This window comes from Amborella trichopoda, chromosome 13 (assembly GCF_054954075.1).
Source record: "Amborella trichopoda isolate Santa Cruz 75 chromosome 13, AtrichopodaSantaCruz75HAP2 v2.0, whole genome shotgun sequence".
Classification (NCBI taxonomy): Eukaryota; Viridiplantae; Streptophyta; class Magnoliopsida; order Amborellales; family Amborellaceae; genus Amborella; species Amborella trichopoda.
Window position 1 is genome coordinate 9984814 of NC_142348.1, and position 25355 is coordinate 10010168.

The 25355-nt window shown below is 38.7% G+C and overlaps 1 protein-coding gene across 8 annotated transcripts in view; it reads right to left on the minus strand.

Annotated features, from left to right (window-relative positions):
• Positions 1–21287, minus strand: part of LOC18432182 (Metallo-hydrolase/oxidoreductase superfamily protein) — a 62821-nt gene extending 41534 nt beyond the window's left edge. For all 8 annotated transcript variants that reach the window (XR_016046843.1, XR_016046841.1, XR_016046839.1 and 5 more), the window contains exons 1-3: positions 20628–21287; positions 1574–1721; positions 842–996 (exon numbers count right to left, since the gene is read on the minus strand). Coding sequence is in view for 2 of the 8 variants with exons in the window: in XM_011624300.3 (XP_011622602.1) it covers positions 842–996; positions 1574–1721; positions 20628–20882 (558 nt within the window). In the remaining 6 variants the exon portion in view is untranslated. The remainder of the gene's footprint in view (positions 1–841; positions 997–1573; positions 1722–20627) is intronic.
• Between the last annotated feature and the right edge of the window lie 4068 nt (positions 21288–25355).

The window sequence follows — 25355 nt, forward strand, 5'->3', positions numbered from 1 at the left end:
TGGAATCTAGATTGCAATACGCTTTGGAGCGTGAACCATAAAACTAGGGAACTAGGTCCTGTAATGCTTAGGAACGCGAAATTAAATTATAAGGAACTAATTCCCTTATAAGATGCAGCGAGATCCTGAAAACACTACATTGAGTTTCAGAAGAGATCCGCTCCGGATCGAGAGAATCGAGGTTTTGCAAGGGAATGCCAAGCAAGGAAGGCGATCCCGGTAACCATGGTCTGCAACTCCCCACTGAGAAAGTTGGGTATGGCGATCTTTGTTTCTTCCGAGTTAGAGACAGCAGTATGTATATACTATATACTTGAGACTGTTCCTTCATTTATATAATTTCAGTGATTATTGTGCAAGAGCATCATGACCATCGTAAAATGAAAGGCACTGGTATCATTTCTTGATTGTTGATAGAAAATCAATAACGATAAAGAGAACTTCCTTCACTCATCTCTTTCCAGAAAAACAAAAAGTGATTAAGAACCAACAATATTTTCCTCTCCTGCTTGAGAATCTACAGATATCAATGCTCAAATTAGCAATGACTAGCGATCTTTTCTTATTCGATGATTGCTACAAACTGCACAACATCATCATCATCGTCATCGGAACCTTATCCCAACTAAAGACTGCATAACATGATGTCAATATATGTGTAGTCTATCATTCATTTGAATATGCAAATAAGCGAGACCTTCCATCAAAGATAAATTAGCATATGCAGTCAATGTAAGTGTCAACATTCTTCATCAGTTCTATGCTTGCAAAGGAAACTCCTTGAAGCCACATTTCCACTAGAAGAACATCAAATATCAACTTTCAGAACAAATTGCCCAACCTGAAATTGCAACATAGGAGGAAGAGTAAATTTTGTAGATAGCGCCAACTCAGCGGAGAGCCCATCAGCTACCAAAGGTCCCACACGAATGTACCTTGGCTTCACATTGGCCAGTAAGCTTTTGACATTCGGGATGCTCATCCATTGAGATCTCTCTATGATTCATTTTCAAACATGAAAACTTGATAAGAATAAATCAAGGTATCAACAAAAGAAGCACGTGCAATTTTTAAGATTACGCATGAATCATCACTCAATTTTCATGAACTCGGAAAATATTTCTTAAGATTGTCCTAGTAAATATTAAATTGTTTCATTCATGAAACTCTGTACAGTGTTTTATTATAAAGATCATAAGCACAAAATGGCAAAATATTCACCATAAGAAATATGTTAGCATCCCAATAAATGCAAGATCCACCCAAGCCCATTCCATTTCATAAAATTGGCACATCGTTTGAGGGAAACAGGATTCGAACAAGATTGGAAAAACATTGGCACATGGTGTAAACATGATTCAAATGAGATCAGAGAAGACACCCATAGATATTGTGCGATGCAAAAGAAAATGACCCAATTGCAGTTTAGGCAGCCCAAAAAAAAGACAAAAGAAACTCCAAGCAATATGGGAAAAGTTAAACATATAAAGAATACAATATTGAATAATAATGCCCCTCAATGAAATAAGAACGAATCATAGTGCCCCTCAATGCAACAAAACACATATCTAACCTGGGAGATCAGCAACCTCATACTTCAACCTTCCTAAAATAAACACCGTATGTATATGCAGAACTGGTCCAAAATCAGGTTCAGCTGAATATTTCAAAAACACCCATTCAAAACTAATTGATTTGTCAAAGCCCACTTGCAGTACCACCTACCAGGTCAGCAAAAGTTGCTTGTAAATACTGTAGACTTTCAAGGATATCATGAACACTAAAGATTGTAGACCTACTCAGAATATATGCAACTCTAAATAAAACAAAGAGGAACAGTCTAAAAACTATAAGAAACTTATGCACAAAGAAGAGAATCCAGCAATTGTGACCATGCTTACTTTATTGGCACAAACAAATGAGAATAAATAAATAAATATCATAAAAGACTAGCTATTGTTGCAGGTGAAATTAAAGTAAAGAAGAAACAGTTCGTTAGGATCTAGAGAGAGAGGAACGAAAACAAAAATGATGATAACGAAGAAGAGAGAGAAAGAGAGACATGAGAGAGACAGAGAGGTAGACAGGGAAAGAGAGTGGCGTAGCGGTCACTTATAACATTTAAGTAACAACCCTAATTACAACTTATGGACAATATTTACCTCATATAGAGACATAAGACAAATAAGAACTAAACAAAAGATACATGACAGTTCTACCCATCAAATACAATTACTTATTCCTTTTATTTGCAACACTCCCCCTCAAGCTGGAGCATAGATATCAATCATGCCCAGCTTGATTGTGATATCATGTAATATGTCCCGTCCAACGGCTTTTATGAATATATCTACAAGTTGGACTTCACATGAAGAGTTCGAATGATTTTGGCAGCAACCTTCTCTTTGATAAATTGACAATATACTTCAATGGGTTTAGTCCTTTCATCAAAAATAGGACTCTCTGTGATATGAATGGCTGCTCCATCGTCACAATATAGAGTCATGAGAAGCTTAGCTCTAACACCCAAATCAAAATGAACACCTTTGACCCACATTACTTCACATGTATTTTGAGTCATTGCACAGTATTTTGCTTCAGCACTTGATCTTGCCACTACATTTTGCTTCTTGCTTTTCCAAGCAACCAGGTTTCCCAAAATGAATGTACAATAACCAGTTGTGGATCTTCTATCAGTTTAGCAACTAGCCCAATCAGCATCTATGTAAACTGCAACATCAGGATGTCCTTGATTTAAGAAAAATATCCCTTTCTTTAGTGCAGACTTGAGATATCTTAATATTTTATACACAACATCGAGGGGGGGGGTAGTTTATTGAGTGCTCAAGATGAGAGGAAGTTACAGTCCTCCACGCCGAAGCTACAGTCCCCCTCCTCGACGAGGCTACAGTCAACACAGGAAATATCGTCCAAGACGTAATCCTTCCCAGCACAGACGTCGTCATCACCAGAGGGACTCTAGCCATTACTCCCCCAGCTACCACAGAGACACCAGATATTCAAGGCCCACCTACCAGACCTTCAAGGAGCATCCAGCTTACCTCTCAAGAGTTACCAACCACCAAGACCCAAGTTTCACCAGCCTTCAAGAGCAGACTCCTGCCATCAACTACCACCACAGAGATTACTCTAATCACAGGCATCCTCAAAATCCTTATAGCCTCCAACAAACAAGGCAGACCAATCAGCATCATCAGTTTCAGCCCCCACCCTCCAACAGACACCACTGCTATACTCACATATCCTCTTCAAATAGACATATACCTCGCAAGAACCCCAAGATCAGAAATTTTAGACATGCCCAATCCCAATCCAGTCCAGTATACAACAGTAGCTTTCAACCCAACCACCCCTATGCACATCAAGTTAGACCCCATCTCCCTCCGCCCCCTTCCCATACACCTACTCCCCCCATTCTAGCAGAAACTACTAAGGGACAGCCCCCATATCCAAATTAGGTAACAGCTCCCCCTCATACCACCTCCTTAACCTTTTCAACACCTCCTACACATAACCTGATCCCATCTTTTCCAGGAAAAGAGCATCCATACCATTGAATATCCCAAAACTTTACCCAGCCAGTTGCTTCAAACCCTGAAAACAATTTTCAGCAACCTCTGCAAGCTCAAAATACTGCAAAGAATTCCACCGAACATCATATTTCGGTCCATAACCTTGAGCCCCACATTTGGCTCTCTTCTAACCGTGAGATTTCAGAGCAGATTTCTTCTCTAGAAAATTCTCTTGTAGGCACCTTCCTACCTCAGCGCAATGACATCAAAGGGATTAACTTGTGGCTGCAAAACGTCTTCAATAACCATCATGTTGTTTGCAGGCTTCTCTCAAATGGTACGTATCTCATCTCCTTTCCAGACAAATTCAATCCGGTTATCCTTCCCAATTCCACCTTTAGTTTTAAAGGTGGGAAACTATCCCTACAAAAATGGAATCCGTCTTTGGAAGCCGAACATATCAGTAAATTCTCGATTACATTAGAAGGAATCCACCTCCACCTTTGGACCAACAAGATTTTTTAAATCTTGGGAAACAACTGTAGCCAATTTTTATATGTCCATTGGAAGTCCATGGGATTTCTTCCCTTGGGACAATTTGTTATCTTAATTTCCACAGGATCAGAAGACCTAATCCCCAGTTCCTTGTGTTTGCACTTTAATGGTCTTTCATACAAAATTTCAGTTTCTGTCCAGGCCAGGATCGCCATGAACGCCCCCAGCCAGACCATGATGCTAGGACCGTGGTCTAGCAAAACACTCACGTGCCCTCTCAAGCTCTGAGGCCCTCTAGGGACCACAATAGCAAACTATCTCCAAATTATGCTTCAGGATCCAGGCCTACCAAAACCGCTCACTCCATGGACCATAATCCCCACCCATCCAACGGTTATAATAGTATCCACCCTTTGCCCCGAGATCCCCACCTTAAACCAGTCAAAGGTAAGGACCCCTCATCGAACATTCTCGAAATTGCCAGTCCTCTGAGGTCCCATCCACATCATCCAGCCGCCCACCTCGTCAAAAGTACTCCCATGAGTACTTTGACATCTGTCTACCCAGAACTTAGTTGCACCACATGTCGCACAACCCCCCTTGTTAGCCACGCCACCATGCATAGTGTTTGTCACTCCCTTTAAAGCCCCCTCGGTGACTGTGTCCTCCAATGCTTCCCATCCCCCACACATTAATGGCTCCAGTCCTCCACCCCACCGACATTATCAGTCCTTGCCATTCACCGTCTCTGGCATTCCCAGTTCCCAATAACCTCTAGGTGTCAGCTCTGACGCCTCGTCTCTCTCTTCCCCACCATAATCACCTGCCTACAAGCAACCCCCAGGCACCTCTCTCCATTAACTCCCCCCCATCCCTAGAAAACTTTGATAGTCCCTCCACTCATACCAATACACCTCCCGCTATAGTCTCTCCCAATCACTTGCTTCTCCCTCCTCCCCTCTGTCTTCACCTAACGTCTATTCAGTTCCAAACCATCCTCAAAGCACCACAAATAAATATGAAGTTCAAAACGGCCCCAAACCTAACCAAATCAATTCAGCACTGGTTCCCTTTGCATATACGCCTCTACCCCAATCCCCCAACTCTCCATTCTTCAACCCACCACCATTGTCCATTGTTCCCCCTTCACAATCCTCCATTAAAGATCTCCACTGCTACAACCCTTCTTCAAATATGCCCGCAGACAGAAGCAAAAACCTGCCTCTCCGGGATGGCTCCATCTTCAGGCGACCACCACTCCAACAACCTTCACCCCCACTCAACCTCCTCCTACATACACCTTCTCCCCCCCCCCCCCCCCCCCCACCTCTAACCCCAACAATTCCCCTATGCAATGCTCAGGGTTCCCACCCCCACACTCAGACGCAAACACTGCCTCTCCCGTTTTCGTTTTCTCAAAGCCAACTCCAACGAAACCCTCATCTTTTAGCATACTCGACTCTACCCTCCCAAATCCACCCGGAACTAGTATACAAAACACCGAGACCTAGACAAGCTAGTGCCCATGCCTTTAGAAATGCAGCTTGCCCTCAATGCAGCCCAACAAACAGGAGGTCGACTTTCACCTTGCATCCCATCCCCCCCCCCCCCCCTTAATTACTTCTTCCCCACACCACCATCCTCACCTTCCCCTCATCTGCCGCCTGAACACTCCCTTATCCATGACCCCTACCTTCCTAATTCTTTCTACTCCCAGAATCCACCTGACCCCCTCAACTCTTACTAAGGGTCAGATTTCAACTCGGACATTCAATCCCCAGCTTCAACTGATTCGTTGGAGCTTGAAACAATTGAAAGAGGTGAACCTCTCTTGGCTGATACCATCTCAGAAGCTGGACTTATCTTCCATGGAGAAGTTGATGGTCTTACCAACAAACTAAGGGCTAATGCAAGTGACCCACAGGTACTTTCCTCATCCCGAAGTAGTAGGAGCTTTAGGGAGCTTGGAAAGCTCCGCTCTGGGGTTAACTATGACACCCCAAGGAATTCACCCGAGTTGTCTTCCTCAGTCTCTCTTCTCTCTGCTAGCCCCATTAAAAGGAAAATCTCTAGGAAATCCTCCCATCACCTAAATTCTCCTCGATGAAGGTTCTATGTTGGAACATCAAAGATCTTGGCAGCCTCGATAAAAGAAATGTTGTCCATTCATTAGTCTGTTCGGTTAACCGGACCATTTTAGCCCTTTTTGAGACTAAGCTCCCATCCCCGGATTTGTCTTTGATTAGGTCTACTTGGGGTCAAAACCCCTGTGCTTGGGAGGCCAAAGATTCACAGGGGGCCTCGGAGGGTATCTGAGTTATCTGAAATCCCGGTATCCTCTGAGGTATCTCGGCACAAATTCTCGAGTTTTTGGTATCTTTGTCCTTTACCCACTTAGCAGATAACTTCCCTTTTTCTACTTCCTTCGTCTATGGCCCAAACAACCCAACCCTTAGACCAAATCTCTGGCTTGAACTCTCCTCTTTGTCCCCCTCCCCCCGCCCCACCTAATATCCCCTAGCTTTTGGCTGACGACTTCAATACAGTGAGATGGCCACATGAAAAATCCAATGGGGGAATATTAATGCTTCGATGAGAACTTTCTCAGACTTCATAGAAAGTATACCCTTTATCGATATACCCTTGTTAGGAACATCCTTCACTTGGTATAACCACGCACCTCTTCCAATTATGTCAAAATTTATACATGTTCTTGGTCAACCAGAAATGGTAATCTAAGTTCACTAGCACCAATTCCCAAGTTCTCCCTAAAGCAACCTCAGACCATAAACCTATTCTCCTAGATATCAACCATACTCCTTGCATCAATAAACCTTTTAGGTTTGAACTGCACTGGTTTGAAGAACCAACTTTTCCATCTTTGTGCTCCTCCACCAATGCTTTCGACTAAGCAGGATTTAGGCTCACCTGTAAGCTCCAAAACCTTAAAGTTGTCCTCAAGCAATGGAGTAGGGATCTCCCCTCAAACTTCAGAACCTGGATTAGAGTGTACTCAACCTTTATCTTAGATCTGAACAAGTTGGAAGAATCAAGACCCCTATCTGCATTAGAGAATCCAAGCAAAAATTGGTCTTTCCCAAACTTTAAAACAAGAGGAGATTTACTAGTATCAGAGATCAATGATCAAATGGCTTAAACTGGGAGACCGTAACACGGCATTCTTCCATAAGACGACCAATTCTAGACGTAGAGGAAATGCTATCACACAAATCATTGTTAGTCCCCAAATCTTCCCTAACCCAAGCCACGTCAGTCGTCTTTTTATTAGATTCTTCTCTAACCTCTTCTCTGAGCCCAACCACCCCCGCCCTCAATTAGGCAACCTATCTTTCAAAGCTATCTCTCCTGAAGATGTTGCCAATCTTGAGAGGCCTTTGTCTTTGAAAGAGATTAGGAAAGTTACTTTTGATCTTCCAAAAGATAAAGTCCTAGAACCAGAAGGCTTCCCCATTGCCTTGTTCTAAAACCTCTGGGAAATTACTACCCCAGACCTCTTGGCATTCTTCGAAGAATTCTTCCTTACGAACAGAATTAACTCAGCACACAAATGTACCTTTCTAGCTCCGATTCCCAAAATAGAAGGTGCCCATAGGATGAAGGAATTTCACTCAAACAGTCTTTTGAACTCTTCTTATAAAATCTTAGCCAAAGTCCTAGCAACTAGGCTTCAGCCTGTCATCTCTTCCATTATCTCCCACACTCAATTTGCCTTTGTTTCTAACAGACAAATCCTAAACAGGGCCCTAACTGCTCACGAGGCCATCCATTCGAGATCCTTTTCTCGATAATAAGGTCTCATCATTAAGTTAGATTGGGATAAGACCTATGAAAGGGTAGATTGGGGTATCCTAGATTCCATCCAAACTAGAATGGGATTTGGTTCAACTTGAAGGAAATGGATATCCAAGTGCATATCTAACCCCTTTTTCTCCATCCTTATTAATGGATCATTTGAAGGCTTCTTCCAAGCACAAAGACGAATAAGGCAGGGTGATCCTCTGCCACCCTTCCTTTTCACACTTATAGGTGAACTCTTCAGTCAGTCTATCTCTAGACTTTATGACAATGGCTCTCTCTCGGGCTTCAGAACTTACCCCTTTGGTCCCACAATATCTCACCTTCTCTATGCTGACGACACTCATTTTCCGTAACGCCAACCCTACCCAAGTTGATAGTCTATGGCGATTTTTGAGAACTTTTGAATTGCTCACTGAGATGAAAGTAAACCTCTCCAAGACTAAAATGATGGGTATCCAGGTTGACAGTGCAGCTTTTCTTAGCATGGCTTCTCGCTTAGGCTGTGCCACAGAAACCATACCTTTCATTTGGGAGTAGAATTATCCTAATCTGAGCAACTTTAGCTAGCATTCCTATATACTACATGTCAATGTTTCAAATCCCTATCTCAGTCATCCAAAAATTGGAAAAACTCATGAGAGATTTTCTATGGTCTGGGGTTGATGACACCAAGAAAATCCATTTAGTAGCTTGGGATATTGTCTGTATTCTAAAGTACTTCGGTGGTCTAGGAATAAAAAATCCTAAAATTATGAACCGTGGTGGAAATTCTCCTGCTCCCACCCCCTCCTCTGGAAAGAAGTAATCCAAGCCAAATATGGGGTGAATGGCAGTGATCCCCCCCCCCACCCACACAGATCCTGAGGAGTTTGGAAAAGCATATCCTCCACTAGAACTGATTTCACTATCAGAACTCGTTTCAGGTTCGGCAATGGCCTGAGAATTAAGTTATGGACTGATACCTGGCTTAGATCTTCTCCACTCTCCCTAACCTTTCCCTCTCCCTTCCTCATCGTTTGTGATCCAGCGGCCCTTATCGCTGACTATGCGCCTTTCTCTGGCACTACTCTGGTCTGGGCACCAATATCCAGACGAAATCTCAATGAGAAAGAATCCACCAGCCTCATCTCCATGTTAGAAACCTTAGAAAGTCGCTTTATTACTCTGTCTAGACCTGATTCTTTGATCTAGTCCCCTGCCCCCTCAGGTGCATTCTCAATGTCTTCTGTCTACATTTCCCTACTACCAACCCCAACGTCCTCATCAACCTAACTCGGTCCCTACCCATACCTCACAAAGTTCAGGCATTTATCTGAGTTCTCTTACATGGCAAAACCCTCACTCTTGATCAACTCAAAAAGAGGGGCCTAGCATTCCCTAAGCAATGAATTCTTTGTCTCCAAGCAGAGGAGACCATTCTCCACCTCTTTCTCCACTTGAAGGGTCTCAGAGCCTCTGGTCTTCCCTTCTCAAGATATTTGGCTCACAATGGGTCACCTCAGCTAATTTGACCTAGTTCTTCGAAACTTACTTTTCACCTCCTTTTTCCAAAACTGGTAGAAAATTATGGCACCTTGTTGTAGCTAACCTCTTTTGGAGTCTTTGGCTAAAAAGAAACTCCAGGACTTTCAGAGGGATGCAAAAAACTATAAAGGCATTTTTGACTCTATAAATACATTGATAGCCTTCTAGGCCAAATTCACTTCCATGTTTTCTACCTTGCCCATCTCTCATTTTCTAAATAACTGGGATTGTCTCTTACTCCTTGCAGCCCAAATGAATAGACCTAGACCTTTGTGGTCCCCCCCTCCCATAAGTTTCCTCAAGTTCAATGTAGATGGTTCCTCCTAAGGTAACCCTGGCCCTTTGTGAATTCGAGGAACATTGTCGGATCCTAATTCTACCATCCAGACCTTCTCAGAATACATTGGGAACCAAGATTCGAGTTTCGCAGAGGCTATGGCCCTTCTGGTTGGCCTCAAAAGACTGTTAGAGATAGAGCCAGCAATACAAGGCATTTTAGTGGAATCAAACACTTTCAACACCGTTTGCTGGGCCACACAGATGCACCAGCCTCCATGGAGGCTCTCATCTATCTTTGAGCACATTTATTTCTTATGTAATTCCCTTCCTCACGTATCCCTCACCCAGATCTATAGAAAGGCAAACTCAATGGCAGGTCGATTAGCCAAGGAGGGTGCCAACGTGGGCCTGTGAGCAAACAAAGGTTCGTAAGCCCAACCAGCCAACTCAGATAGCCACACAACCTGGACTTCCTGCTTCCTTTCTCTACCTCTCCTCACCATTCTCTCTATCTCATCTCTTCTTTCTCTTCTTTGCCCCTTCAACAATTCATCCATTGGCTAACCTTCTCAGCAGGAGATCCCTTAACAAGGAAAGAATTTCTTCACCCATACCCCCACTCAAACCTATCTCTCTCTCCTCTCTCTCCTCTCTCTCTCTAATCATCTTTCTGCCCTCTCTCCAACCAACCTACTCAACATCCGTTTCTGTACCCAGACCCCAGTTCTCCCTATACCCAAATACACCAAATCCCTTCAACCTAACACACCTCCTATTAATCAAACCCCTCTCGCCTACCCATCTCTTTTCGTTGCCCATACTTTAAATCTTTCGTGCAGATAGCAGCTACTTCTCTTGCGAGGCACCCTCTTTCTCCTCTGCATTCTCTATGTTTCATGCAGACAGCAGCTACTTCTCTTGCGGGGCACCCTCTTTCTCCTCTGCATTCTCTATGTTTCCCTTTTCTTCTTGCTTTAAGTTTTCTCTGTACTCGCTCGCTCTCCACCTTTTCTCCTTTCCCCTCTTCTCCCCACTCCTCTCTTCTATCCCTTCTTCTCTTCTCTTCTCTAATAGCTGACCAGAGATTGCACCTTGTTGCTGCTAGCAGCTAACTCTCTCTCGGTTCAGCTTTTATGTCTTCCACATGCTCTCTATTTTCCCTTTTCTTCTTGCTTTGAGTATTCTATGTACTCTCTCTCCTCCTGCTCTCCTTTCTTCTATTCTCTCCTCTCGTCTCTTATATCCCTTCTTATTCTTCTCTTCTCTAACAGTTGACCAAAGATTGCATCCGGCAACAGAGGCTACCTCTCCCCCAGTTCCATCCTCTCTTCTCTTCTTCTGCTCATACGTCTGCCACCTCTTGGTAGCCGACCTCAGACTACAACTTGCTTTTGGAGGTTCCTTTTCGACAAGCGGAAAAGAGGTGTAACATTTTTTAGGGAAAGATCAAGATAGATAGGAAACAGAGGTGACGGACAAATTTGGGGAAAATAAAAGTCGGGCAATGGGAAAAATTACAACCCCTATCAGTTTCAAAGGCTTTCCAGGTGTGGAAGATCTGCTGGATAGCCCCTCATTAGTAGCCGGAGCTCCATTTTGCTCCACAATATCTCCGTTTATTCTCTATCTTGCCTCCACATCCTTATAACCTCACAAACACCACCCATTTTTTACCTCTTTGAGCTGCTCCCTCTCCAATCAAAGGAAGCAAGTCAGAATGTCGATTGCTTAGCTCGCACCAATACAGTCAGCTTATGATGGTAAGTTAAAGCTCGCCGGTCGAAAGCAAAACCTGGATACATAACTTTTTGGGAGTTCGTTGAACTCCGATCACTTCTATTGGTGTAGATCTTTTTATTCTTTTTTTTTTTTTACTGTGTACCTCTCCTGTCCCTCTTTCTCCTTCTTCTCTTACTACTTATGTTTGTCTGAGCACTCAACTTGTGGGAGTGCCATTTTTAGGTTATAGCCAAATGTATTCTTACTATTTAATTACAAAGTTAACCTTTCTCAAAAAAAAACATTAAGGCGGGGTCTATATGGTGCATGCATAAATTGATTGACCACGCTAACCACATAAGAAATGTCTGGTCGAGTGATTGTGAGATATATAGGTTTGTCAACTATTCGTCAACACTGATTAGGATCTTTGAGTAGCTCTCCCCTTTCTCCATGAAGTTTACGATTAACTTCTATAAGAGTATCTACAGGTCTAGATCCCAACATCCCCATTTGTTGTAACAAGTCCAACATATATTTTCTATGGGAGATGACAATCCCTCTCTTTGATCTTGCCACTTCAATTCCCAAAAACTAATTAAGGGGTCCTAAATCTTTGATATCAAACATTGCTTAAATAAGATTTAAGATATTCAATGCCCTTCACATTATCCCCTGTCAAAATAATATCATCAACTTACACAATAAGGGCAGTAATTCCAGCAATATCCTTCTTCACAAAGAGTACAAACAACTCGACTCTTGTTGAACCCAAATTTCAGTAGTGCCTCACTGAATTTTTTAAACCATGCTCCAAAAGACTGTTTCAGTCCATATATTTGCCTTTTCTAACTTTCAAACCTTTCTGGTCTCCTCCTTAATCTGAAAACTAGAAGGCAGAGGCATATTGATTACAGGCAACATGGGTGAGTTGGGAAGAAAAATTTCAATAGGAGATTTTCCCTCAAGAACACGAGAGGGCATGCAGTTTTTTAAAAAGGGAGCAGTGAGAACTGCTTCAGACAGACAATTTTTGGAACTTTCATTCCCAGTAAAAGAGCTCGGGTGACTTCCAACAAATGTATGTTTTTTCTCTCACCTATACCATTCTGCTAGGGGGTGTATGGACACGTTGTTTGGAACTCAATCCCTTGATCAAGAAGATAATCTCTAAGTATGTTTGACACGTACTCACCCCATTGTTAGACTACAAGAGTTTAATGTGTACATCATATTGAGTTTAACCATTTTTGTGATAGACTTGGAATAGATTAGCAACTCCATCTTTGTGTTTCATTTGATAGACAGTTGTAAATATAGAATAATCATCCACAAATGAGACAACTAAACAAAATTTAAACACATATACACTGGTGAAGGACCCCACACATCAAAGTGTATAAGATAAAAAGGAACATCACTCTTTTTATTGATATTGATAGAAAATAAAGTTATACAATGTTATGTCAACGTACAAATGTCACATTCCAATTGAACTTAACCCAGAGACTCAAACAATTTAGGAACTAAAGAACGCAAAGTAAAAAACAATGCATGACCAAGCCAGGTGTGCCACAAATATATCCTTTCTTTATTAGCAATTGAAGATGTGAATGCTAAAATCAAGGCAGGATCAGGAGTCTCCAAAAAGTACAACCCTCTATTTTCATGAACATGCCCAAATGCCTTCCCCATTATCAAGTCCTGGAATACACAATGAGAAGGGAAAAATGTTATACTGCAATTTAAGGTCTTTGTGAGATTACTAACTGACATCAGGTTACTAGAAAGATTGGGAACACACAAGGTGGATGACAAGTTAACAGAAGGAGCAACATGTATGGTTCCCTTTCCCGTGATTGGAATACAAGAACCACCTACTATTTTAACTAATTCATGACTAGAACAAGGGACATAAGAGGAGAAAAAATCAACCATACCACTCCTATGCTCACTTGCTCCAGAATTAATTATCCAAGGTGTTTCAGAGCTATTTACAGAGATATGATGTGCTGGTGCAGATATACTTGATTGTGCAATGTGAGACTTAGAGGAGAAAGAAGGATCTTGAATAAAAGCCTGCTGCTTGAGACCTAGGAGTTCTCTTTTAGGAATAGTCACCAACTCTTATTGAGGCTTAAAGGAGATGGTATTTTGCTTTCCTTGAGTAACTGGAGCAGTTCTTTCACTGATTGTTGCTGAATTTGCCCTTGGAAGGCTTCGCCTCAAGTCTTCCCATAGTGGGTGCACTTTAATTTGTCGTTCGCATCAGATATGTGGTTTCCATGGCCACGTCCACCACCTAGGCCTCCACCACAACTCCCAAAACGTCATCCACCTCCATTACCACTAAAACTTGTGAATAGGGAGGATCTTTCAGTTTCACCCATAGACACTGCTATTATCTTGCGCCAAGTTTTTTCTCGCTGAAGAAGGGAAAAAACAGTACCAAGTGACGGCAAAAGTCTCACCACTGAGAACATTTGCTCTAATTTTTTCATGCTCTCCATTAACTACCCTCAAAAGATCAAAATTCTTATTTATTCCAATCTCTCTCTGTTCCTTTGCACAAGAAGCACACTATATGGGTTGATGCTGGCTTAACTCATCCTAAAGACCATGTAGATGAGCATAATAGTCTCTCAGTGACAAGTCACCATGTTTAAAACCACTGATTTGCTGCTCCAATTCATAAACCCTTGCAATATTTTTCTTTTAGGAATAGGAGTTAAAGACTATCTCCCATAATTCCTTAGAGGTATTTCAGTTCATAAAGGATTGACTCATATTAGGCTGCGTAGGAAATAATATCCAATTCATAATAATTATATCTTCAACCTCCCAGTCTGCATATTTAGCATCCTTCAGGTCAAGTTTTTCCACACGGCTGTCAATATATGCCAGTTTTTTCTTTCCACCTAAAAATAGTCTAACCGATCTAGCCCATTCTAAATAATTGATTCCATCAAACCTGACTGTTGTGATTTGGAGTCCAAATGACTCCATATTTTATGCCTGCAGAGACCAAGGTCTAATCGATCACACCCATACTCGTGTCAGATCAGAGAGTCAGTGGATTGGTTCGGAGAATTGGCGAAATCGGCAATTTTTGTCCCCAAAACTTTCAAAAAATACTATAAATATCTAAAAATAGTGTTCTTTTAGTTTCTAAAAGAAATTAGGAGTGATGCATTATGTGTTTTCATTACTTTGTAAAAATAAGTGAATATTGAGATGTTGTTTTCCTGTCTTGATGTATAGTTAATAAATAAAATACAAGATTTGGTTATCAATATAATTATTAATTATAAATAAACATGATTCAAAAATTTCTATATAACAACTAAATACAATTCAAAATTATACCAAATTTTTATTGCTCTATAAAATAAGTTATTGTAATAATAACAAATTAACAATAAATTATTTATTAATATTTATAAAAGTTAAAACATATTATTTAAAACTACAATCTAGACTAAATATAAAGATAATATAATTTATGTTACAATAATAATTTGTTAAATAACGTAGCAATTTAATATACTAAATTATGTCACATTTTAATATAATTATAACAATAAAAATTTCAATATAGCAATAGCAATTTTAATATAATTATCCTAAATAGGTTAACAATTTTTAAATTATTGTATTTATTCAACATAATAATACAAATTTAATTTTAACGTGACTATATTCATAATATCAAAATTTTATAGTAGATAACTAGAGAGAGATAAACTCTAAGGCATTTGTTGTGATCGTGGGAGGGGTTGCGGAGGGTGGAGAGAGAGAGAGAGAGAGAGAGAGAGAGAGAGATTATTGCGTTATTTGAAACTTTCAAATTGAAGGGAGGAATGGGACAATTGTCCCACATCGAAGAGCTAGTATAATTTCAACATCTATAAAAGGGCTCATAAATGGTCGTAGTGTGCACACGTGGAGTGTGCAAAGGTAGGTGGAATGATGGGTGAGCTGGGGGTGGCCCCACGTGATTGCGTGTGGTGTGTCACAAGGGTTGGTGGGTGAGCCTATGGCCTCACATAGTTTGCCACTTGGTTGGAGGCAGCACATTATACCCCTAGTTTTACAAAAAATATCCGAAGGGCCCATCCTCTATTCAATTCGATTCATGGCCCCCATCTTCCATCACAATCCAGTTTCATGAGGTCAGATGACATCACGATCGGCATAAACCAGTGATAGGTTGGCATAAATCAGTGATGTGTAGTCGATTAATGACGTCATCAGGCGATTTTCTACCTAAAATCGGCCAAATCCCATTTTTCTATAGGATCCAGAGCGTCTTGGGCTATTCCGGATCGAGTTACCAATTTTTTAAACCTTGGTAGAGACATTTTCTACTATAGTTAAGATTTGGTTACACCCTCAAATCTTTTTGATAAACAATTGAGATCAAATTACACCATTTGATTGATCTCTTCAAATAAAAGGTTTTACAGATCTGGTTACACCCTCATATCTTATCATACTCCCTCTTTTTCATAAAACATCAAAAAAAAATATTAACAATGTTTCTTTGATTGGGGTATACAAAACCCTAATCCATCCAACAACTAGGTTTTCAAATAAATACTTGATCGGCATCTAGAATCATAAAAAAACTCAACCTCCATTGGCTTAGTTACTGCTAAAAACAAAAGAGTTAGGGTTCCAAGGGCATGATGATGGCTTCTAATCCAAAGGATGACGCCAGCCCTACACACAATTCATGAGCATCTTTTTTAAGATCGACCCCCTCTTTTTCTTGTTCTTGCTATGATACCAAGTTGAAGTTAAAGTAAAGAAGAAAACAGTTTGGCAGGATCTAGAGAAACAGTGGAAAGAAATTAAAAATAATGAAGGGAGAGAGAGACGTGTGAAAGATAAAGTGATAGAGAGGGAAAGAGAGTGGCGCAGTGGTCACTTATGACCTTTACCCCTCTTATAACATTAAGTAATAACCCTAATTACAACTTATGGACAATATTGCCCTTATTTAGAAACATAAGACAAATAAAGACTAAACAAAAGATAAATGACAATTCTATCCATCAAATACAATAAAATTTATTCCTTTTATTTCCATTAGTTGTAAGTTTCCTTAAGAGAATAACTAAACTTTGGAGCTCCAATCCTTATGTCCACCCTATGGACAACCATTTACCGATTCATTATAAGGTCTCAAAGATCATAAAATCACAATAAAACAAGATACATATGTTACAAATACTGTGGAAAATGAAATAAATGTGACAAGTCTTCCTCCTTCAGAAATGTCAATTGCATGCCTTTTCTAAATAATAGTTCCAAAATACATGTTACGAATACGAGATTAACGGTTAATGTAAATGAGCTTCTGACCACGAGGGAGATTTAGGAATTTCTTTTCCTTCAAGTATAACCTTTCATATTCATACCCATATGAATGTTGAGATTTAAATATCAACATGGTCTTATCATCATGTCTTTCATGCTTACATCTATTGCATCACAAGAGATACTCTTAGTTATATGTAAATGTTGTGTGAAAGTGGGTTTACATTCTGGTCCTACAATGTGAATTAATAGTTTTATCGTATTCATCCAATATATAAAAAAGTACAGGATTTTGCTTTGAGTTATTTGCTTTTGTTCCCTGCAGACTATAGGGCTGAGAATACTCATGCCACCTTGTCAGGAGGCACTTTCCTATTCGAGAGAACAAGGAATCCTTCTCATCACAAATCCACTAAGGTATAATTACATAACTACAATCTGAATTTTCATTCCATGACTTTTTAGTTTCACTTGTCATGTATACTGTGATTATTGAACCATGTGCTCATTATTTGTGCAAACTGGTTGCACATTAACCATATAATGTCTAAAAGGTAACATTAACTCAAAGACAAGAATAGTTGGATAACTGCATTGACACTCCATCAATTACATTAATGGAATTTCAAACAACTTTCATTTCTAATATGTTGAGTCCCAATTATTTCTCTGAGTTGTGTATTTAGGGGATTTTGTACATTTTTCATTACAACTTTCTCATTATGGCAGTTTGATGAACCACTCACTTGTAAGATGTGTGTAACTTATAAACATAAATTTTTCTAATGGATGAAATATTAACCGTCTAAAGATAGTTGTAGTTAAGATATATGGTCCAAACATCTCTTTCTCAAATTTAACAATTGAAGATAAAGAGGTGCTCCAATTCCAAATTTTTCCCTGTAAGCAAAAGCATAAATACAAGTAATTTGGAATTCATTTGGCTCAAGCAATTAGGACTTGAGAGATAACATAATTGAGAGTTAATGCATGTTGTCTACGGATGACATAGTTTTGATTGATGACACTAGAGGCAGCATCAACACAAACTTAGAATTTTAGAGGGATGCTCTAGAATATAAAGGTTTTAATATTAGTTAGATTAAAATAAAATACATAGAATGTAATTTAGTAATAATAGTAGAAACGAGAAGTAGTTAAGATTGATAGCCAAGAAATACCTAAAAGAGATTATTTTCGATATCTTAAGTAGATGATCCATGAGAATGAAGAGATTGAGAAAGACGTAGTGCATCAAAATAAGAGCTAGGTCGGCGAAGTGGAGATGTGCATCCGAAGTTTTATGTGATCGCCGCATACAAATGAAACTGAAAGGAAGTTTTATAGGAAGGTTGTAAGACCAGCCATTCTTTAGGGATTGAATGTTGAGCAGTCAAGAAACAACACATCCATAGGATGAGTGTAGCTAAGATGAAGATGTTGAGATGGATGAGTGGCAAGATAAGAAAGGTTAGAATTTGAAATACATACGAGGGAACTTAAGGGTGGCTCCAATACGCGATAAGATGAGGGAAAATGAACCTAGGAAGGTTGGCCATGTGCAGAATGGACCTAATACAGCACCAGTTAAGAGGGGCAATTTGGTTTATGTAAAAGGCTCTAAAAAGGCAAGGGGAAGGCCCAAAAGGACATGGAAGTATTAAAAAGAGACATAGTGACTTACGGTCTTACTGAAGATATGGCCCTTGATAGTGGAGAACGGTATAAAAGATTCGTGTAGCTGACCCCAAATAGATGGGATAAGGCTCGGATGATGATGACAATGATTTAAGAGATGAGAGATGGTGGATAGAGGGCCTTCTAGTTTAATGTTTTGAATAGATGCGAGCAGTCATCACAAAGATCAATATCTCCAAGTTTGGATTAGTAGCACTCCAAAGAATACATATTGCAATTAGTAGTTCAACTCTGAAATGTACATCAGCTTATGAACCATTCAGGGCCTTCAAGTTTAATGTTTTGAATAGATGCGAGCAGTCATCACAAAGATCAATATCTCCAAGTTTGGATTAGTAGCACTCCAAAGAATACATATTGCAATTAGTAGTTCAACTCTGAAATGTACATCAGCTTATGAACAATTCCATTTGTAAATGCCCCATTCAAATACCTCTAGATCTAAATCTTGCACACTTTTCAATTGCAAAATGCGCATCAAAAATTGTGTGACTTCATTAATAAATATTAGTAAATATCATTATTAACGAGATGAAATGTTAATATTAAGGAAATCTTGTTTCTAGCAAATTCATTGAGAATATCTGCAGAAACTGAAAAAGGAATTGATAAAACCAGGTTTTAGTTTTTTACAAAATGAGAAGTAAAAAGGACTCAAATTGCATTGACTAAAAAACAGATCTTCAAATATCTCATAAATGTTAGAGTCCTGTGCTTCATAGACGACAGAATTCTATCAACAAAGCATTATTGCATTAATGAGAACATGTGATTTCTACTTGTAACAGGGTTTTAGAACTTGGTTAAGTCCACTCGGACTCGGCCCCATGCCATGCCATGCCAAGTTATTGTGTACAGACTCAAGTAAAATAAAAACATTTATTAAAAATTATAAAAATTTATTTTTGGTAAAATCAATGTATACTGTATACACCATATTTAAATAAACATGTATACTTTATACACCATTTTGATGTTTTTGATGTCATATATCCTATTTTTATATTTTTCCAATTTTTTAGAAAAACATTTATATAAGGTTGCAACCTCATACTTTAGAAGTAAGGTACATCTCAAAAATCCAGTAGAAAAGAGTGTTCCAAAGTTGGAAAACCTTCCAATTTATCATCTTGGACTCCAGATGTATGGATATAAAGAAACAAAAAGAATTTGAAGTCTAAAAAATTGTGCATCTCGTAACAAGTTATTTGGACCATCTATCTTCAAGATTTTCAAGTATTCATAGATCTAATCAATCTTCAGTATTTTGGAATTTTAAATTTCATAGTTAGGGCTGAACATGGATTTTCAAGTCATCCTCAGGTTTCTGATACAAGAACTATATCTTCTGGTAAAATTTAGAGGTGCGACTTACTTGAATAGTATAAGGTGTGCACCTTATGCAAACCTAAGCCTTTTCTAAATCCATCTTTTATATATCTTTCTCCATCGTATTTGGAATTTTAATGTTGATCATAGTTTGCTTTTTCAATATGGTGAGGGAAAGTAGACTTAGGTGAGCTGCCTATGAGCAGCATAGACCTAATACAACACGGAGATTTGGTGTAGCATAGACTTAATACAACACCAGTTAAGATGGGCGATTTCGTGCAAGTGGAAGATTCTAAAAGAGGAAGGGGAAGCCCCAAAAGATATGGATGGAAGTAACGAGAAGAGATATGTTGAGTTATGATATAACTGAGGGTATGGCCCTTGATAGACTAGAATGGCGGAATATGATTCATGCGGCGACTCCAAATAGTTGAGATAAGGCTTGGATGATGATGATGATAGCTTACTTTTTTTTTTATCAATTTTTTTGTATTTTTTTCAATTTTTAGCCATTTTTTTGGCTTGCACACTATTCAGGCAGTACACTCAAACCTGCCTCGCAGGGCACGAGTCCCAATCTCAATGCGGTTAAAGCCGCGCAGGAATGAGTCCCAATCTCAAAGCGGTCGAAGGAACCTTGCTTTGTATCATTAACTAGCTCGTCATAAATCTGACACCCTACGTAATTCAACTTATATTATCCATAATGCAATACATTTTTTTACCTTTTTTTTTTTTAGGAACATATTGCAATACATTGAAATTACAATTTTTAGTTATCAAGTTAAAACACATTATTAGCCGTTCAATCAATCCATATAATCTCCGCATAACTTGAAATTCTAGATTATAAGTGTTAAATCTCCACTTAAATTACTTCAAAAACAAAATTTATTGCTAATTTACCTGATCAATTGCAGAACTAACATCAAAGCCTCTCAAGTCAATCTGATCAATACAAGCCTCTGCACCTTTAATGACCCAATCTAGCTTGGAATCAACCAACAACGGTGATAAAGTAACAGAAGGAATGTCATGAAGTTCAGAATCCACATAATTCTTGTATTCTTCCCCAATCAAAGGTGGAGGGGGGCTCTGCTTCGTAATCAGGAGCTCATCTGATGGGTTTCTGATAATTGCTGCTAGCCTGTAAGTCGCCATGGACAGTTCAGAGTTCAAACAATGTAATTAGGGTTTTTATTTATAGGGCAGAGCAGAAGCTCGAGAGTCTCGTCTTTGACATGGCAGAATGGAGGGAGAAATATGGGAGTAGGTAAGGTTTTCAGAGAGGCATGATCGAGGGTGCCATTATTCATGCCATTTCGAACCTCTCTTTTTGTTTATGGGCGTCTTCACCCATTGTGCGTGCATTCAGTTTAACACACAAAGCTCACTCTAATCATCACCTAATCATGAGTTTGTTTTTTAATCCATGGCGGGAGGGAGTTTTTTTTGGCCTTTATTTCAACTTTGATTACAAGGTTGATGGGGTTTATACGAGGTAGCCGATTCATATTGTAGATATGCGGCCCCCTCTCAAATCTCTGAAACATGGATTTTTAATTCAAAGGTTTAGGGATTCATGATCAAAGCTAAGATAATAAAAAATATGAAAATAATAAAACTAAAATTTTGAATATTTAAAGGTTAAAGTTTATATAGAGCCGAGGCTCTAAAAAATCAAATTAGAGCCTACCTCAAAAGTGGTTGTTTTGATGCTCAAATATCCTCAAATTAATCATCTCAAGATCAAGATCTGTGGATATCAGAAAAAAAATGTATTTCAAGTTTTGAAAATAGTGTATTTTGTAACGTATTTTTAGACCGTCAATTTTCAAGATTTTCAAGTTTTTAGAGATTTGCCGATCTACATTATTTTTTAAGCTTTAAACTTTATAAATAAAGATGAAAACATATTTTAAGTCTATCACAAAGATTTCCGGTATTGAAACCACATATCTCGATACTATTTGAAGGTAGGCACTAATTTGATTGTTGAGAGCCTAGGCTCTATCCAAACCACACCATATTTAAAATGTAATTCTTTTAAAGATATTTCTACACTATCACTATATTTATTTTTGGCCGATGGGTTTTTTATAACCTCCACTTGTGCCTATTGACTCACGGATAACTTGTTCTTTAAGGTTTAACAACGAAGCCTGACTCAACTACCTATTTTATTTGCCTTTAATATTTTTTAGGGTGTGGTTTATATAAGGTTGCAACTTTAAACAATCTAATTAAAACTCGAGATGATTAATTATAGGGTTTTTTATTATTAAAACAATATTTTTCAATGGATTTTTGATGTGCATCTTTAATTTCACATTTTAAAGTTGCAACCTCATATAAACTTTTTCCTTTTTTTTATGGCTATCCTAACATGGCACTTTGATGGGATCTTTTAAATTAAACCAAAAGAAAGAAAGTACTAAATATTTCATCTCCTAGCTGGATACATTTGCCAAAATATGAAAGAAATAAAACTATCCAAATACCCATGAATTTTGTAGGAGTATTTAAGTGAATTATTTTTTTTATATTTTAATGGTGAGAAGTATGGATGCTTCAAATTTGAGCTTAACATGATATATAAAATAAATAAAATTAAAATATACTATATGCTTCCAAAAAGTGAGGATTGAGTGTGAAATATAAATGTATGAGACTTTTAAATTTTTAAAACAAAATGGAATTTTCTATACATTTTGCTTATTTTAATAAAAAGCAAATTTTCATAAATATCTGAAATTTTAAAAAGTCCCCTATATTGCATATTATCCACTAATGTCTCTTTTTTCGTGAATTTTTATTTTTTCAAAAAAGAACTCAGCTTGAAACTTTAAGTTTCAAACGAGGTCCTTGTTTTCTTCTTCTTCCTTCTTTTTTTTTTTTTTTTTTTTTTTTTTTTTGCCCTTTTTTTGTGAAAAACTGGTCGAGACTTGAAACATCCAAATGACACCTTTTTTTTTCCTTTTCTTTTGGTAACTTAACTGGCTTTGAAACTTTAAGATCTAAACCACTCCTTCACTCTAAAAAAGAGACAAGAGACTTTTGGAACTTCAATGTCTAAACCAAGTCAATTGCCTCCTTTTTTAGTGAAAGCTTTGTCTTGTTTCTTGTTTTTTTGTTTGGAATGTTCATTAAGAGCAAAGCCCAATATTACAATAGAAAAAAAGTATGAAGAAATAAAAAAACTAAGCTCTCAACTCTCTTAAGAGACCTATCTTAAATCAATAAAACACTTACAACACTCAATATCAACGGACCCCAAATCACTAGCAACCTCCACAACCCAAATAATCCAAACGAAGTTGCTTCCACATGCAACAGTCTCCTTGGCACCTAGTCAAACCAAACAAATCAAAACCCTCAATAAAGAACAACCCATTTATAAAAAAACTCACAAGCCAGGGTTGGAAGAAAGCGCCAACTGACACAGGATTAGCAGTGCCCATAAGATCGATTACAACTTGGCAGCGCCGCTGTAGGGGCTGGGGCATAACCAGCGCGGCCGAAAGCCAGAGCTTAAAAAGTGGTAAGAAGGAGATGGAAGAGAAGAAAGGCCAAAGAGTAAGGAACCTCGAGTATAGCTACGAGATAACTGACAAGAAAACTAAGGCACAACGAAATAAGAGACCAAACTCAAAAAACTCTTCGAACAATTATAATATGCCATAGTACACAGGGTTCACCAAGGTCAAAAATTAACTATCCCCTAAGTACAGTGTTAGCCTCAGGCACCTCGAGCACCTTCAAGCCCTCGAGGAAACCTTGACAGCCAATGGGGTCTGGCAACAAGGTGGCTGACCCCCAAGAAAGGTATCCATGTATTAGACATTAACCCAAGCATAGATAATTCAGAGTTGAAGAAGAGGGTGAAAGCCAAAAGCATTGGAATAGGTCACGGACAAGAGTGGAGGGTGGGAAATCAAGGGTAGAGACATAGGATGGAGGGCGAGGGGTGGAAAGAAGGGACAAAAGAGGAGGGGTCAAATTTCAGGTCTTTCGATTAATAGAACAGTGAAAATATCATCTTAGGGGTCAAAAGCCCTTACAAAATCATTAACGGGTAAAAAAGCTTTCTTTTTTTTTCTTGTTTTTTTTAAGGGATGTTTTCTATGACATTTTAGGTATGGGAAATAGGTAGCCGATGGTGTTTTAGGCACACCACTCATTCTTTGATGACGATGCGAACAAAATATTCTAAGAAATTACAGCTAGTAGGTGCAACAAGGTGACCTCTGGAGTTCCATTTTCATAGGTTCCAAATTAACATTAGAAACAAATAACAAACAATGTTAATGTTATAAAAAAAAAGGGGAAATTTTGTATAGAACCCTAATTCTGGATATTATTTCATGGTGAACCTTCTTTCCGTTTTTCTTTCAAACAGCATAAGGAAATCCCTAAGAATTTCACCGTACCCCATCATCTCTTATCTTCATCTTTTATTGACTTTTGATCATAAAAATTAGCCCCAACAAATCTTTTTATACCAAAAACTTTTCTAATCCTCTTTTTCCCTTTCCGCCTATTAAAAACGTTTTTGGGTTGAAATAGTATAAAAAGATTTGTTGGGGCTAATTTTTATGAACAAAAGTCAATAAAAGCAGGAAATAATAGATGAAAGGGTATGGTGAAATCTTTAAAGGTTTTCTTATGTAGTTTGAAAAAAAAACGAAATGATGGCCTACCATGAAATAATACGAGAAAATAAAGTTCTATATGAAATTTTTCAAAAAAAAAAAGAAGAGCCCAAATGGGGCACAGGTACCAATACCAATCATATTTAAATGCATCAAATAGTTTGAAACATTTCATAATATCCAACCACTTGACTTCAAATGGTTTGAAAATCATTCAAATTAGATGGCTAAATGTTTACTCAAGCCAAATTGTGCAGCAACAAGCTTAAGTCAGATACCAAGTAAAGCAGCGCCAGCCTTACACAAACAAACGCAGGAGGACCGAAGTAAAGAAGCACACAATGTCAATCACAAGTTATAGGCAACTAAGGTAAGTGCAGAGCTTGCTCTTATTGCTCTCTACAATTGGTCGTATTCCCCATAGGGATTCGAGAAAATAGTTTACAAAGCCCCAAATACATGCCCCAATGTTTACCCTTATTGCTTTGCCATTAACGCATGCACTGTCATTACTGCCCATCACTTGGTTTGGTAATTACATCGGCTTACGCCCATAACTACTATATTGGCTCATCATATTTTTTTGGTTTTGAGGGGACGGGGTTGGTGAGGGATGTGTGTGTTAAGGGTCAGGTCAATCCCTTCCTCAAGTCATTACTATTCGTACATGAAATTCAATCATCCAAAGTTATTACATATCATCTTATTGCCATTACACAAGTATATGCTTGGGGTGGTTAAATTCTCATTCTTTACTATTAGGGTCCACAAAACCTATCAAACCAAGTGTATGGTCAACTCCTTATTGTATATAGTTATGCATATGTCTTGTCAGGTCAAGCTGCCCATATTTCAACCAACCAAGTCTCAACCTATCGGTCTCAGTGCCCCACCAAGTCCCACAGACTCAGCCATCTATTATGAACATTTTGGCCAAGGCCTCGAACCAAGGATCTTTGACACGAGCTCAAATGTTAGTGCA